The 15774-nt window shown below is 35.9% G+C and overlaps 1 protein-coding gene across 1 annotated transcript in view; it reads left to right on the top strand.

The window, feature by feature from the left end:
* The window catches only part of LOC121411541 (plexin-A2-like), a 92857-nt gene that overhangs the window by 13775 nt on the left and 63308 nt on the right, over positions 1-15774 (top strand). Inside the window, exons 2-6 of the mRNA XM_041604326.1 lie at positions 2693-3843; positions 4545-4724; positions 5232-5357; positions 6208-6323; positions 6907-7039. Of these exons, the coding sequence (XP_041460260.1) occupies positions 2693-3843; positions 4545-4724; positions 5232-5357; positions 6208-6323; positions 6907-7039 (1706 nt within the window). The remainder of the gene's footprint in view (positions 1-2692; positions 3844-4544; positions 4725-5231; positions 5358-6207; positions 6324-6906; positions 7040-15774) is intronic.

The following is a 15774-nucleotide window of genomic DNA, read 5'->3' as shown; positions in this document are numbered from 1 at the left end:
TTTTGTGCAAGTTTCAGGTCTCATGATTAAGGTCAAATGTCATTTAGGGTCAATGAACTTTGGCCAAATTGGGGGTATCTGTTGAATTACCATCATAACTTTGAATGTTTATTGGTCTAGTTCATTAAACTTGGACATTAGAGTAATCAAGTATCACTGAACATCCTGTGCGCGTTTCAGGTCACATGACCAAGGTCAAAGGTCAATGAACTTTGGCCGAATTGGGTGTATCTGTTGAATTACCATCATAACTTTGAAAGTTTATGGATCTGATTCATGAAACTTGTACATAAAGGTAATCAAGTATCACTGAACATCCTGTGCGAGTTTCAGGTCACATGATCAAGGTCAAAGGTCATGTAAGGTCAATGAACTTTGGCCATGTTGGGGTTTTTGTCTCACCTGCGAAGCAAAGTGAGACTATAGGCGCCGCTTTTCCGACGGCGGCGGCGTCAACATCAAATCTTAACCTGAGGTTAAGTTTTTGAAATGACGTCATAACTTAGAAAGTATATGGACCTAGTTAATAAAACTTGGCCATAAGGTTAATCAAGTATAACTGAACATCCTATTAGAGTTTCATGTCACATGACCAAGGTCAAAGGTCATTTAGGGTCAATGAACTTAGACCATGTTGGAGGGATCAACATCGAAATCTTAACCTGGGGTTAAGTTTTTGAAATGACATTGAACTTAGAAAGTATATAGACCTAGTTAATAAAACTTGGACATAAGGTTAATCAAGTATCACTGAACATCCTGCATGAGTTTCACGTCACATGACAAAGGTCAAAGGTCATTTAGGGTCAATGAACTTTGGCCGAATCGGGGATTTCTGTTGAATTCCCATCATAACTTTGAAAGTTTATGGATCTGATTTATGAAACTTGGACACAATAGTAATCAAGCATCACTGAACATTTTGTGCAAGTTTCAGGTCTCATGATTAAGGTCAAAGGTCATTTAGGGTCAATGAACTTTGGCCGAATCGGGGGTATCTGTTGAATTACCATCATAACTTTCAAAGTTTATTGGTCTAGTACATTAAACTTGGACATTAGAGTAATCAAGTATCTCTGAACATCCTGGGCGCGTTTCAGGTCACATGACCAAGGTCAAAGGTCAATGAACTTTGGCCGAATTGGGTGTATCTGTTGAATTACCATCATAACTTTGAAAGTTTATGGATCTGATTCATGAAACTTGTACATAAAGGTAATCAAGTATCACTGAACATCCTGTGCGAGTTTCAGGTCACATGATCAAGGTCAAAGGTCATGTAAGGTCAATGAACTTTGGCCATGTTGAGGTTTTTTGTTGAATAACCATTTCTCTGTAAGTTTATTGGTCTAGTTCATAATAAGTGGACATAAGAATTACCATGTATCACTAACATCTTGTGCGAGTTAAAGTAGTATTCAAAGTCAGCACTGCTGCTATATTGAACCGCGTGATGCAGGTGAGACGGCCAGAGGCATTCCACTTGTTCAATTTTAATACTGGTCCGCAAAAGTAGAGAAAAACATAAAAAAGAACTTTGAGTTTATTTTGCTGTCTTTATTGCTTTTATTACCCCTTGCCCTCCCCCCCCCAAAAAAAAAAACAACCTATGCCAACGGTATGCACACGCAACATTCATGAGAGCCATTTTTGTGATTTACAAAAGAAAGAGCAGAAAATATCATCTAATTTTTATATATTTTTTGCTGGTCATGTTGGTCCAGTAAATCTGGCTATTTCTGAAAAGTTACTGGTCGGACAGCAATTCTTACTGGTCTGGGACCGTCAGACTAGTGCCTGTGTGGCGCGCTGATGTACAGTGTATGCATGGAGGTACATGTACCATGACCGTATCCTTCCAGCCAGTGTCACTCACCCTGGCTTATCACTAACTTTTCAGTTTGAAATGATCAGATTTACTTTCTACTTTCTAGTGTAATGCCCATGCCGAAACAGCGCATTATGCTGCAGTCACATTTCATCTGAGGTACATGTACCAGCATGGGGAGTAAATAACAGCTGATTTATTTATTCTTTATTTAAACCACCTGCATGTACATGTATATGTATTTGTATACAGATCTGGTCCAAAAAAAAGCTTTTTGAGACTCATTGTATGTCCACTGTAGGGGACACAGATAAATCTGAGCACCAAATAAGAAAAAACGATTTTGCTCATGTAGTGGACAGAAGTAGGATGTTGAAAGTAGGATGTTAGCCCCTTAATAACCTACTTGTACAGGCTCAAATCTTTTTTTATAAGACCATGTCTAAACTCCTAATTTTCCAAAATCAGTTTTGATTTTGATTGAAAATCAATCCCCCCCTTCAAAAATTAAACAATTCTTGCTAATGTATAATTTTTGGTTCAAATATTTGAGTACATGTAACTCACAATGAATGATTTTAAAGTTAATACTGTACATGCATGATTGTGCCTTTTAATAGGGTAGTCTAGGCATCCTGTAATAAGCCATAATTGCCAAACATTATATTCATACCAGAAATTATGCACATCAAACAACTTCTTTTTACCTATTGAGAGTCCAACAGATTTCTTTGGTCCCAAGAGATTCTACTTGGTCAGAGTCACATGAAGGCCGACTAGTTATCTCATTCATCTTACATGCAGCTATGAGTAAAAAAAAACAGTACAAACTAATGTTTCTTCTTTTTTTCTTTTTCAACCCAGGAAACAATCTTCAGAGAAAACAAGAGGAGGTGCTAGAAGGCATCATGGAGCTGGAGCAAAGAGTGCGGCGCAGTTTATTACTACACGCAACACACAATGAAAGAACTACCAAACTTTATATGCTAATGAGCATGGTTCTATGTTTCATCATCTTTACACAGCACCCCTATGGTGTTGTCGGGTCTCTGGATGCATACGGACCCGTAGAGTTCACCAGCGGAGAAGACAATCCACAATTTTCCCACCTTGCGGTGGATGTAAGTACAAGGGATATTTACATAGGAGCTAAAAACTCCTTGTTTCATCTGCAGTCAGATTTGAGGTTACGGGAGAATGTGAGTACTGCACCAGAATGTCTAGCCTCGGAAACCTGTGATAACTTCAATAAGATCCTGGTCGTTGCGCCCCTTCCTACAGAAAAGCTGATCAGCTGTGACAGTTTTTCACGCCAATGCCGGTTTCATGATCTTTCCAACATATCCTATTTTGACGAGTACGAGAGGACAGTGATCAACCCACAGACCCCAGCAGTGGCTGTTCTCCACGAGAGTTCCATGTACGTCGGAGTAAGTCCGGATTTACCTGATCAATCTCTCACATACATCACCAAACTAGGCCTGAATCCTTTCACCCTGCAGGAAAAACTCAGTGCGCAGAGCAGTACCGCACAAGCGGTTTCATTTGCACTAAAGTTTGTTGATGGATTTGAACTGGATGGGTTCACTTATTTTGTGACATATCAGCAGCAGCTTATCGGCAATGATCCAACGGAAGATCATGATTATATATCTAAGATCAACAGGGTTTGTCAAGGGGCCGACAGCCTAGATTCATTTACGGAAGTTCAGCTGAAGTGCTCTTCAGGTAACGGCAGAACCTACAACCTTATTCAGGCCATTGAGGTGAGTCTGCCTGGGAAAGATCTTCGTGAATCTTTCAACATCAGTGAAGATGATCATCTGCTGTATGCTGTGTTTACCGAGGCCGATGGACGCTCAGATCGAATTGCTGATCCTGCTAACTCTGCTCTGTGTATATACAAGATGTCTGATATCATTGAAAAGTTTCGAACGGCAGCGATTGATTGTATGAGTAAAGGAAATGTTGAGATGCATGGAGTACGGCATTTACAATCCAGATGCAGCTCTTTTGTAAGTGAAACCACATAGAAACCACATGAGAAAGGCATTTATTAGATATTTTTTATAATGACTAAATAGATCATAATAAATTTACCAGAGTTTAAACTTCAACTGTACATGTAAGTGGGATCGTTCAGTTCATGCATGAGATAGCAAACATTGTAACTTTCACGGCTGATTTTGATGAAATTGTTAAGGTTATTCTTGTCTATGGATACTCTGATTATTCACATTCATGTACAGGTGCTACATGTACTTGATGTCAGGTACGACTTCAATTGCCTTTAAATTTTAAAATCTGTTTAAATTGGTAAAAATGTAAATGTACAAAGTACATGTATCTTTTAGAGATCCAGATATAAGATTTTATATTTAATTAAATGCACATTGTCTAGTTATTAATCATCATTAGGGCATTTTCACGGTAACTAATGTTACATGGCACAATTTTACACACTTTTCATTGTGTGTATGGTTATTTCTAAAAGAACAAATGATGGGAGTTTGCTTTTAAGCAAACTCCAATCATTTGTTGTATAAGAGATAATCATACACACAATGAAAAGTGTGTAAAATTGTGCCATGTAACGCCATTTAGCGTGAAAATGCCCATTAACTGTTTTTCATCATTTCTTGGTGATCTGATATTTCTTGATGATTCACACATTATGATTTTGACCTGGTAATTCCAATACTGTCATTTATTGCAGTCTACCACCAACCCTGACGTGTGTAACACATTGTGGTACAAGTACGCCAGAGGAACCACACCCCTTGAGGTTGATCCTGTCATTACATTTGATGATAAACTGACGACTTCAATCACTACAGTGACTGAAGAAGACAACACAGTAGCCCTCATAGGTACAGGCAATGGAAATCTTCTTAAGGTAGGTTCTTTGCGCTTTTTTATTTTTTCTAGATTTCTTTTTATTGGTAATCAATATCATGTTCCTTTAATAATCCTAGATATGCATTCACCTAATATTGGGTTGTACAGTACATTTTATATGGGCGTGTGTGTGAACATTGTTGATAAGCAACAGGTAGCATGCATGCAGCATTTGATGCTCAGATTTGTCTGTGTCCACAAAAACTGTTTATGAATGCTGGCTGGATTGCCACATTATGAATGAATATATTTTTTTAATGCAATATTGCCTGCAAAATATTGAGCCTTAATGCACTTTATGAAACCAGGGTCCTGTAACACAAAGGTTAGCAATTACATGTATCTTATGCTTGATTTTCACGATTGATTGGACATACATAGACAATGCAATCAATTATCGAAAAATGTTCTGCGATCATTGCTAAGCTTTGTGCTATTTGTGTTACTGGCCCCTGGTGAAGCACACTTATATCGTTCCCAATACCATACACTCATTACGTTAAAGGTCCAGATCAGCAGTTCCACAAATGCTAGACTGTATGAAGATTTGAAAGTAGGAGATACCAGAATCCAACAGGATACATACTTCAACCCAATCGATGATCAAATATATCTTCTCACTGAAAAAAAGGTAAGTTGTTGTTTTGTCTTTGTTTGTTTGTTTTTTTTTTTTTTTTGGGGGGGGGCTAACCTACTCATTTACATGTATGATATTGTCACAGACACTGGGTAATGGTGTGAAGCTGAAGACTTATAGATGGTTGAGAGACAATTAATTGTGACATTTTTTAGCTCTAGTCAAAAGTGATTTCTACCTGTATACCCATTCACCATTAAAATCTGCAAGACCAAGTGAATAGTTAATCTAGTTTCCTGAATATTATTGAAATTTTGTATGGTGATATGATATCTCTTTTTTTCAATGGAATGAACGCTATTGTTTTCATTCACAACTGAAAAAAATATTAGTCAAGAAGTGCTGGATTCGAACCTGTGTCGTTCTGTTAGTGCAGTGTAGAACTTTGACCCAACACTTATCACTAAAGCCACGAACACTTTATGGCAGAACTGAGTGCTCTTAAAGGTTTACCTGTACCTCCGCTCTTAAGAAATTCTACCCATGTACCTCTTATTCGCTCTATATCCTTTTGATATCCTTAAGATTCTTGTCAGCTGAAGATTACTGAGCATATTAGCTAATTTAGCCTGTTTGAATGACCATGGAATGACCCTGTAAAGCCAGGTTTTTTCAGCAAGAAAGTTCTTTTCAAGAGTGGACTCATTCAAGCATTAGACCTCTGACATTATGACTACAGTAAGAGCCCAAACCAAATATCCTTATTAATCCTTTATAAAGGGATTATTAGGTTAAACTTTGTGAAACCTTTGAATACACATGTATAATCCTTTCAGTTATTCCTGTTAATTTGGGGGGTCTAATGCTTTTAACATTACCCTTTTGATTTTCTTTAAATGTCAAGATTGTACGTTTCTTGGTGGCCAATTGTAGTCAGTACACCAGCTGTGAAACATGTATTGGATCCAATGGCGATGGCGATGGAGACCCGTACTGTGGATGGTGTACACTAGAAGCAAGGTATGGCTCATAGACTGAAGTCAGGAGTATGTGATGGTCTAATTCTGTGTCCAAATTATGGGGAGCCAAATATTTGGAAATTGCATTTAATTCATATTTGATTTAAATGATTTGAGTGGGAAATGAGCTGACAAATTGAACATGTAGAGATGTTTGTCATAGTTGGCTATCCATAGTTTAGTGTAGACCAAAAGTTTTTGTTTTAAACGGGAGTTTGGAATATGGTCTGTTTTGTTTATTTGATGCTAAACTCCTAGGGATACAATGTCTAGTTTTTATTAGTCCTGTATCTTAGGAATAACAAATGGAATATATCTGTAGTTTGAAAGTGAAAAATGTACTGTAGAAATTGATACCATTCCCACTTTCCCAATATAGCAGATGGTGCCATTCATGAATGAAAATTGAAATCCATAAACTTGAGCTTATCATAATATTATGATACTCTCTGAAATAAGCAATAAGATAAAAACAAAATAAGACTAACAAAAAAAAATCAAATTGGTAACTTTTATGTAAATTTATCCTTATATATTCATTTATTAATGAAGTATTCTAAGTATTCTTTGTATTTCTTTCTCAGATGTACACGTTATCAGGGATGTGAGAAAAGGGATGTCTCAAACCGATGGCTTCCCTATGATTCACAGCAGTGCATCAGTATCTCAGATACATCTGTGGATTTCAGTATCCCCAAGTCTTCCCCATCTCAAGAGGTTAGTGTCTACTTTATTTATCTTCAGGGTTACATTTTTTTTGCTCCATTATTGATTGCAATATTGTAATTCTTCGTGTTGGCAAGAATATATATTCTTATGTATGAATCAGCAGGATTTCAATTTTTTTGTGACGAGAATATTTTGCTCTTTTGTGATATGCATGCATTGTTAGAGGGAAAAGTGACATGGGGGCTTGGGGCGAATCCGCCCTCAAAATGTGCTCTCGGGCCATGGAAAACTAAAAACTACCCCCTCAAATTCCAATTAAAGTCCTATGTTTAACCCTAAAAACATCAACATTTTTCGCGATAAATCCGCCGCGCGAAATTTTTTGACCGCGTTGCTCGCTGACATTTTACTTTCAAGTCTCGCGCAACTTTTGAGACCAAAATTGTGACCCCCAGGTACGTGGTTCCAAAATTACGCAACATTTCGTAAGTGCATGCAGACCCAAAATTACTCAAAAACGTGAATTTGTGTACAAATCCAATGCAAATAGTGTTCTTAGCCAAAATTCATAAATGTATCATTATTTTTCCTTTTACTGCTTAAAATCAATCAATTTTATCTTTTTTATGGTCAAAATAAATTCCCCGACAATTTCCATTGAAAAAACAATAAAAAACAAAAAGTCAAAAGACAGAGAAATACATATGAAATTTAGAAAACAATAGAATACATAAGAAAATAAATGTGATTTTGAGATTTTTTTAAAATCAATTTGATCAGATGCCTATCTAGAGTATGTGAAACAAAAATTAGCATTTCAGGGGCATTATTTTATTAATTAGAGCAAACTTATGATTTTACACATAAATTAGCATAATTAATGAGACATGAGATTTTTTTGCAGAATTTGATGTTATAGTTTTGTAGATAATGCCATGGGTAACGCGTGTGCCAATTTTCGTCGCGATCAACGGCCGAGATCATAAGGGGGGGGGGGCTCAGCCCCCCCCCCCCAGTCTTCTTAGGCGTTGAAATAGCCCAGTCTATTTAGGGTTAAAGGTGTACACCAGGCTGAAAGTAATATGATTTGAACAGATGAAGTACAATATGGAACTTTCATCATTTCAGTTGGACAAGGAATTGAAATGACAAACTTTTGCATTTTTTTTTAAAGTAAAACAGAACAGTTCTGTGCATGTCTCCATGAATTTGCAATGAGCAAGCAGATGATGTCATATATCTCCACTTTAATTTAAAAAAAGATTTATTCAGATTTTATCCCCAATAATGAAAGAAATATTGGATCGACTACTGATTAAATAAGTATGATGATCACTGTTACAATTTATTTTGCTACAAGACGGACCTATCAAAAACACATGTACATGTATGAAAGTATGAAATAAAACCAAAAAATCCAAAGTGGGGACATGACGCCAACAACCCACCTAATGAATATTCATGACGATGTCTACAAATTTTTCAAAAGATATTGCTAAACTTTAAAATTCAATAACTTTGTCATTTTTCAATCGGATTTTGTTCAGGTAGGAATAGGAATTTACATTTCAAACAAATATTTTCAGATTGCATGTACATACACTGTGCATATTCATGTACAGTACATGCATTGGACAGGTTCATCCGAGAAATCCCGGGTTCTTGTACAACTATTTCAAAACTGGTACTAATACTACTATTGCAACCAGGCATTTCACTGTTTGGCTCGAGAGTGTATACATGTATTTGATATTCTTGGGCACTCAATGATTAAAATGGTCATTATCGGTAGTTATATGCCACCTCTTCAATATTCATTCAATCATTGTAAACGTTTAATTTGCTTTCGATTGAGTTTCCTATGGGCTGAACATGCAGTTGTACTCTACAGCATACTATAAAGAGTTCAACTTGAGTTGCATGGCAGTACTTGCTATTTTTTGTTCTGAACAAACTTTTTATAGTCTATAATGGGTGTACTTTCTTTTGTATATGTTCTCGATGATCACTTCAGGGGACAAAACTCTTGATTGAGTGCATGATGAAAATAGAATATCTCCTTTTTTTCTCTCTGATATTAAAACACTACAGAAGCAAAGAATGAGCTGAGAATTTCAGGATATAATCTTTGCCTGTAGATAGCTTTGAAATATCCAGTCAATATTCAGTGAGATTCATGTATGAACTTATATTCAGTGAGATACATGTACATGTATGAGATGTGCAAATTAACCCTATCTAGGCCGGGGTATTTTGGGAGTTCAAATGGCCCCCTAAGATCTTGGCCGTCGACCGCGCCGAAAATTGGCACGCGAGTTGCCTGGGACATAATCTACAAGATCGTATAGTAATTTATTTCATGCGAATTGCTATTACGCGATTATGCTAATTCATGCGTAATTAGTATGCAAAATCATACTTTTTCCTCTAACTCCCTAAATAAAGCTCCAAATGTACTAATTCTTGGTATAGAAAGTTAGAAACTCTTTGTGCTGTTCTTAGCAAGTGTACATGAAAAAAATTGCGATATCAAATCATTTTCTTATGTATTATATTGTTTTTTGCAATTTCTTATGTATTTCTTTGTTTTTTGACCTTTTGTTTTTCATTCTTTTTTCAATGAAATTTGTTGGGGACTCTTCTGTGATCATAAAAGTATAAAATAATTACATTTAGACCAGCAAAACTAAAAACAATCATGCATTTATGAATTTTGGTTGAAAACACAATTTGCATTGACTTTGTACACGAAATCACGTTTTTGAGCAATTTTTGGTCTGACATGCACTTACATAATGTTGCGTAATTTCGGAACCACGTACCCGGGTGACGCAAAATTGATCTCAAAAGTTGCGCAAGACTTGAAAGTAAAAAGTCAGTGAGCGCGCGGTCAAAAAATTTCGCACGGCGAAAATATCGCATAATTTCCCCCCCCCCCCCCGGCCTAGATAGGGTTAAGCCCTTTTAAAAATAAATATACATTTTATTACAATACAAAGCCATGATGAAAGGCCTATTCCAACCCCTCAGAAACTGGAACAGAAAATTTGTACAAGTCTACATGTATATAAGTACACTTCTATATCAGTCTGGCTTTTTGATTGTAATTGAAGTGTATGAACCGCTCATTACTCCAAGTCTGTCTAGAAAATGGCTACATGTATGAAAGGAAGATCAACAATAGGTTATTGATTATTATAGGATAATCTCCATTGCATCCTGAGCAAGTCTTTCCCTTTTACATGTACAATCCAAAAATGACAAAAGCTGGCAAATTTCCAAAGAAGTGAACCTTGAACTTTGTGAAGGTAAGCGAATGGTACAGGTAGACTACAGTGTACATTTTCATGTTATATTTATATATTTTATATTGCACATGTTGGCAGTGATGTCGCTCGAGGTCGTTTGTGCAAAATCTTCATCTCAAGTGAATTATGCTCAGTGGAAGAGAACTGAATGAAAATGTGATGGAGAAAGAGAAACCAAAGACAGACAAAAAGTACAACTGCTCTCCAAATCAAATCTTATAAAAGGGAAATGCTTGCTGTCCAAATCAAATCAAATAAAAAAGGAAATGCTTTAAGAAAGAGATACCGTAATTGACATTATGTGTCTAGTGCCTATTTGTACTTTTCTTTAAAGATCAAGTGAAGAAATGATAATTTTTTGCAATTATGTAAATTATACAAAGGCAAAGGAGATTTGAAGTGAAAATTTTATTCATGATGGAAAATTATGGAAAGTTATGGAAATCTTTTCCTCTTTAAAAAAAGAAAATAATCTGTGAGCATCAGGAAGATCAGTGAATTGGAAAAAAAAGAGACGTATAATGCCTAAAATTTGATGATCATTGAAGTAAACAGCCTGACTCCTTATAGTACAGTATGTCATCTTAGAGTGTATAAGCTGAAGAATATGATGCAACTGTGGAGCATGATGAATTGATTGCATGCATTACTTCTAGATTCTTCCACTAGACTACTCATGTAACCATGGCAACTAACAATACATTGGAATGCATCACTGCAATGCAGTGCAGTCTGTTGTGATAAGCAGATGGAATAAAGCAAGACTTGTAGAATGAATCTGTAATGAGTAGAATAACTTATCAAAGGTGCACGATTCCCAGGGCTGTTGGACGGCTGTGTACTTGCCGCCATTTTCATTCCGAAGATCATCTACGTAATTTGCATGCAGCTGTCAATCAGTAGCCAGTGCAGTTGCGCAGCACGTGCACACATGCACAGTACGCATATGCCTTGCCGCTTTTGGCTACACCTGCATTAGCCCAAAGATCTGCTGACGTCATCACTTTACACAGCAGGAGCCGTAGCCAGCCTGTCAAAATCTTTGAACAGCGGCCGAAGCGTACGTGAACTAAGATTCATCAGAGTTGGGGCATTCGGGATGTTGCATCCGTGTACATGCGGAATACGTTGATGTCAATAGGCAGCCGGTGCCGTACGCAGCACATACGAATGTCTAACAGTGACCTATGAATCCGGGGATCGTGCACCTTTAATAATGACACACAGTCTGTATGCCAATGTCAGGGTACTCTTCTTAAGACAGAGTGAGATTCGGAGATGATGAATGTACTCTACCTCCATTGTATACTTTGTTGTCTGGGTGTCAGATGGGGGATAGATTTTGTATGCGCAGCATGTTTCCAGTTTCTGTTTTGCTGTCGTATAAAGGGTATTGTTCGAAGTGCAAGCTGCCTATCAGTGTAGGAAATTCATGAGGCGACAGGATTTGCTCTCATGACAGCTAAAATTGCCCCTAAATTTCCCCCAAAATGCATTCTTCGGAGCAAACATTCTATTTAGAGTTGCCCCAAGATCCGTCACAACAATATTCAAGATTATTTCGAAAACCAGTCTTCTAATAATGGTAGAATAATGATATCAACATTTTCTACATAACTGCTTGTTGCCCCTAAAAAGTAGCCCTTTAATGAAAAAATAGCCCCCAACAGGGTTGGGTTCAGTTACTTTCTTCAATTATAATTATAAAATACTATTACGTAATCAAAGAAATGTTCAATTACAATTTAATACTTTTCAATTACATTTTTTCAATTACGAAGTACTTTTGTCAATTACAATTTCATAAAAAATCACGAATAAAACTTGTACTCTGTATGTACTAGCACCACCTATTTCAACATAACTCTAAAGTTACAGAGAAACTGACAAAGTGAAGGTTTGATTGTTTTTAGAGCACCGATTCTGCCTATTAGTATTACACTCTTTGATGCTGAAGCAGTTGACATGAAAAGGTCATGAAATTAAATAATAAATTAAGTTTATTGTAAAGTAATGGAATGTAAAAGTAATTGACAGTAATTGAAGTAAATTACATTTTTTCTATTACAATTACAATTACTTTCCCCTTTCAAAATTTTATTTACAATTATAATTAGTCAAAAAATGTAATTAAGTAATTGATCAATTACCTTTTAATTGAGCCCAACCCTGGCCCCCATACTTCTGCAATTGCCCCAATTTGAAAAACAAACCCCAAAAAATGAAAATTTATTTCCGACTCTGCTGCACATATAATGTACATTGCTTGTAGCACCTGCCTCACCACCTTGAGTCAAAGTTCAAGTCTAGGCTCATGCCCTTCTGCCACTCAACCAACACAATTTGTTTACTGAATGGTGTATGAAGGTACAAACATTCATCACATATGCATGACATGTATTGCAAATTGAAATCAGACTTTGGATCATAGACATTAAAGGGGAAGTTCACCCTGACAAAAAGTTTATTGTAAAAATAGCAGAAAAAAAAATAAAAAATATTGCCAAAGGTTTGAGAAAAATTCATCGAATAATCAAAAGTTATTAGAATTTCAATTATTTGATTTGTGACGTCATATGCGAGCAGCATTCCTACATAGCGAATTGTAAAAAATCAATAAAATGTCATTTTCTCAGAAAATTGAAAATGGTTTTTACTATACAGTTTGTATATCAATAGACGAATCATTTCACACCCGATCATGAATAGAAAACAAAATTAAGTCATCAGGAACCATACAAAATTTGAAATTCATGCATTTTATATTACATAACATATGGGGCAGCTGCTCGTTTATGACGTCACAAATCCAAAACTTTGAACTCTAATAACTTTCTTACTCTTTAACGGATTTTCCTCAAACCTTCACCGATATTTTTAAATATTTTTTCTGCTATTTTTACAACAAAGTTTTTTTCAGGGTGAACGTCCCCTTTAATACTGTAGCCTATGATGTATGAAATCATCTTGGACTTGTACATTGTAGACTAGTGTAAGAAAATATAAGGGGCCTGTTTGCACAGTGATTTTTATCTCCCACTATACATGTATATTTGGATTTCCGACTACTATTTTATACATGTAGTCCATAATATGTATGTTCAGTCTTGTACATATAGTCATGTACATTGTACATTTCCAATGTAGTCACTGAAAATGTGAAATGACTCAAAATTAAGTTTATCATGAATATCCTTGGGGGATAAACATTTCAAGGCTGTCAATTTTTACAAGATGATTGATTACTGTCTGTGCTGGTAACAACATTTTTGGAATTATCACTTGGAAAACGAATTTCAACAAAGTTCATGACCTTGGTTTACCAACCCTGCATGAAACAGTACACACTCCATTTTCATTTCTTGTTCCACTGAGTTTACGTTATATTGTACAATGCATAGTGGATAAACATTCGTAACTCCAGGAAATATGTTGATGTAAAGATATTTTGATTATCATTAGCATTTGTTTCAGTTTTAGTTCAAAATTCCTTTGTTTTGGGGGCTTTAGAAGTTTAGGAAGCCTTTTAGATAAATTTATGTATATCTGTATATACTGTGTAGTCCTATATTCATGTACATGTATATTCAAGTCCTTGTCCTCAACAAGAAGTCAGTTTGAATAGATGAGAAACAGTCAAACCAGCATAACCCTAAAATTTCAACAAAATCATACAATGAAGTCATTTCATAGAGAGGAATCAATTCAGATTCAAATCTTTCATGAGAAAAATATCTGAAATTTCATGTAAACAGATAAGAAAAAAATAAGAACGTGGCTGATACCGACCTTGAAAATGTAGACCTATTTAATACCCCTTTCATAAACCCAATTATGCGGCTAATAGCAGCATAATTTGGTCATAAAATCGGAGGAGGACCAGAGTTATCCGCATTATTTTGATGCTGCAATTATCCGCATAATAGCAGCATCGGGACCAGATTTTGACTTTATGAACGCATTTCGAAAGTAATGCGGATAATTGCCATGGAGCGGTCACATAGTCACCCTTTTCCAACGCGACCGCATCGGAGGGGGTGTGTGTGGTTGCCATGACGATTATCCTCCTTTTTCAGGACGGGCACTCGTAAAAATAGTGCGGATTATTTTTGTGAGTTTATGAACGCAATTTTTATTGAATTATCCGCATTACTCTTAGACGGCTAATTGGAGGATAGGTTTATGAAAGGGGTATAAGAAAACGATTTTGTGAAATTAAGTGAAACTTGAAATGGTCATGAATTACCTACAGGAAGTTGCATGACAAAAAAACACCAGAATTCCATCTAGTTTGCATAATTTGTGAATGAGATTGTAGTTTGACCTGAAATGGTGTGGATGACTACCTGACTGTATACCATGACTGAGGGGAGTTTGATGAAACTAAGGAACTGTATTGATGTTGGAGGAAGAATTCAATAACCTGAAAGATGCGGTAAGATGAGAAACCAGGCAACCAGTGTTGTCATGTCCTGCTAACTTCATTATCATCATCCAATCTACCTACACGTCTTCTTGCACGAGAGCTGTGTTCATACTTTTCAACCAGTTTTCTGAAGCTTGAACCACAATGTAAGAATCGCAAAGCAAAATCCATGCACAAAATGTAATATTTCGGGAGCCCATTCATTGCAGAACAGTAAGTTTCAACCGGAAGTAAAAGGTCAACTTTGGGGCTTTAAATCCCCTTCAGGCAGGAGATAGTTATCTCAATAAATGGAGTAAAATTCATAGAGCAAAATGCTGAAAATTTGATCAAAATCAGATAATAACAAAGCTATTGAATTTTAAAGATTTTCAAAATTATGGTGAAACAGTTCTAGGCATGTCTCTATGAATATGCATTTATAGGTGGGCTGATGATGTCATATCCCCACTTTTCCTTTGTATTTTATTACCGGTATATGAAATTAGGTTTATTCAAAAATTTTCTACCAAGAACTATTAAAAACAATTTGATTGACAACTGATTGAGTACATTAGTTATTTATTGCTGCAACTTATTTTATCATAATGGAGACACATCATTACACAAGTATGAAAAAATTAAACAGTTGTGATTTCATTTAATGAAATATTAGGGAAGTGGGGATGTGACCTCATCAGCCCACCTACTGAATATTCATGACAATGTACATACTGTTTTCACAAAATATTGATAAACTTTGAAATTAAAAAGTTCTTTGTTATTTGTTATCCAATATTGATGAAATTTTCAGCATTTTGCTCTGTGAATTTTACTTTGTTTATTTAGATTATTTCCATCCCGTACCATCCCTTCTACATTCAGTTGACTTTTAACCTAATAGCATAATTGCCTTTCTAAACACACCTATATCAGCGCTTCATGTTCGCATTTTGCTAGACATTATTTCAAATTTTCTGTTTACTGATGAAAATTTGAGGAATGCAGAAGCAGTTTGAATTAAACATCTTTGAAAAACATATTCCTATGGTAAAGAAGCATCGATTGAA

Source organism: Lytechinus variegatus, chromosome 3 (genome assembly GCF_018143015.1).
Source record: "Lytechinus variegatus isolate NC3 chromosome 3, Lvar_3.0, whole genome shotgun sequence".
In the NCBI taxonomy this organism is placed as follows: Eukaryota; Metazoa; Echinodermata; class Echinoidea; order Temnopleuroida; family Toxopneustidae; genus Lytechinus; species Lytechinus variegatus.
This window is presented reverse-complemented; position numbering and strand designations above follow the sequence as displayed.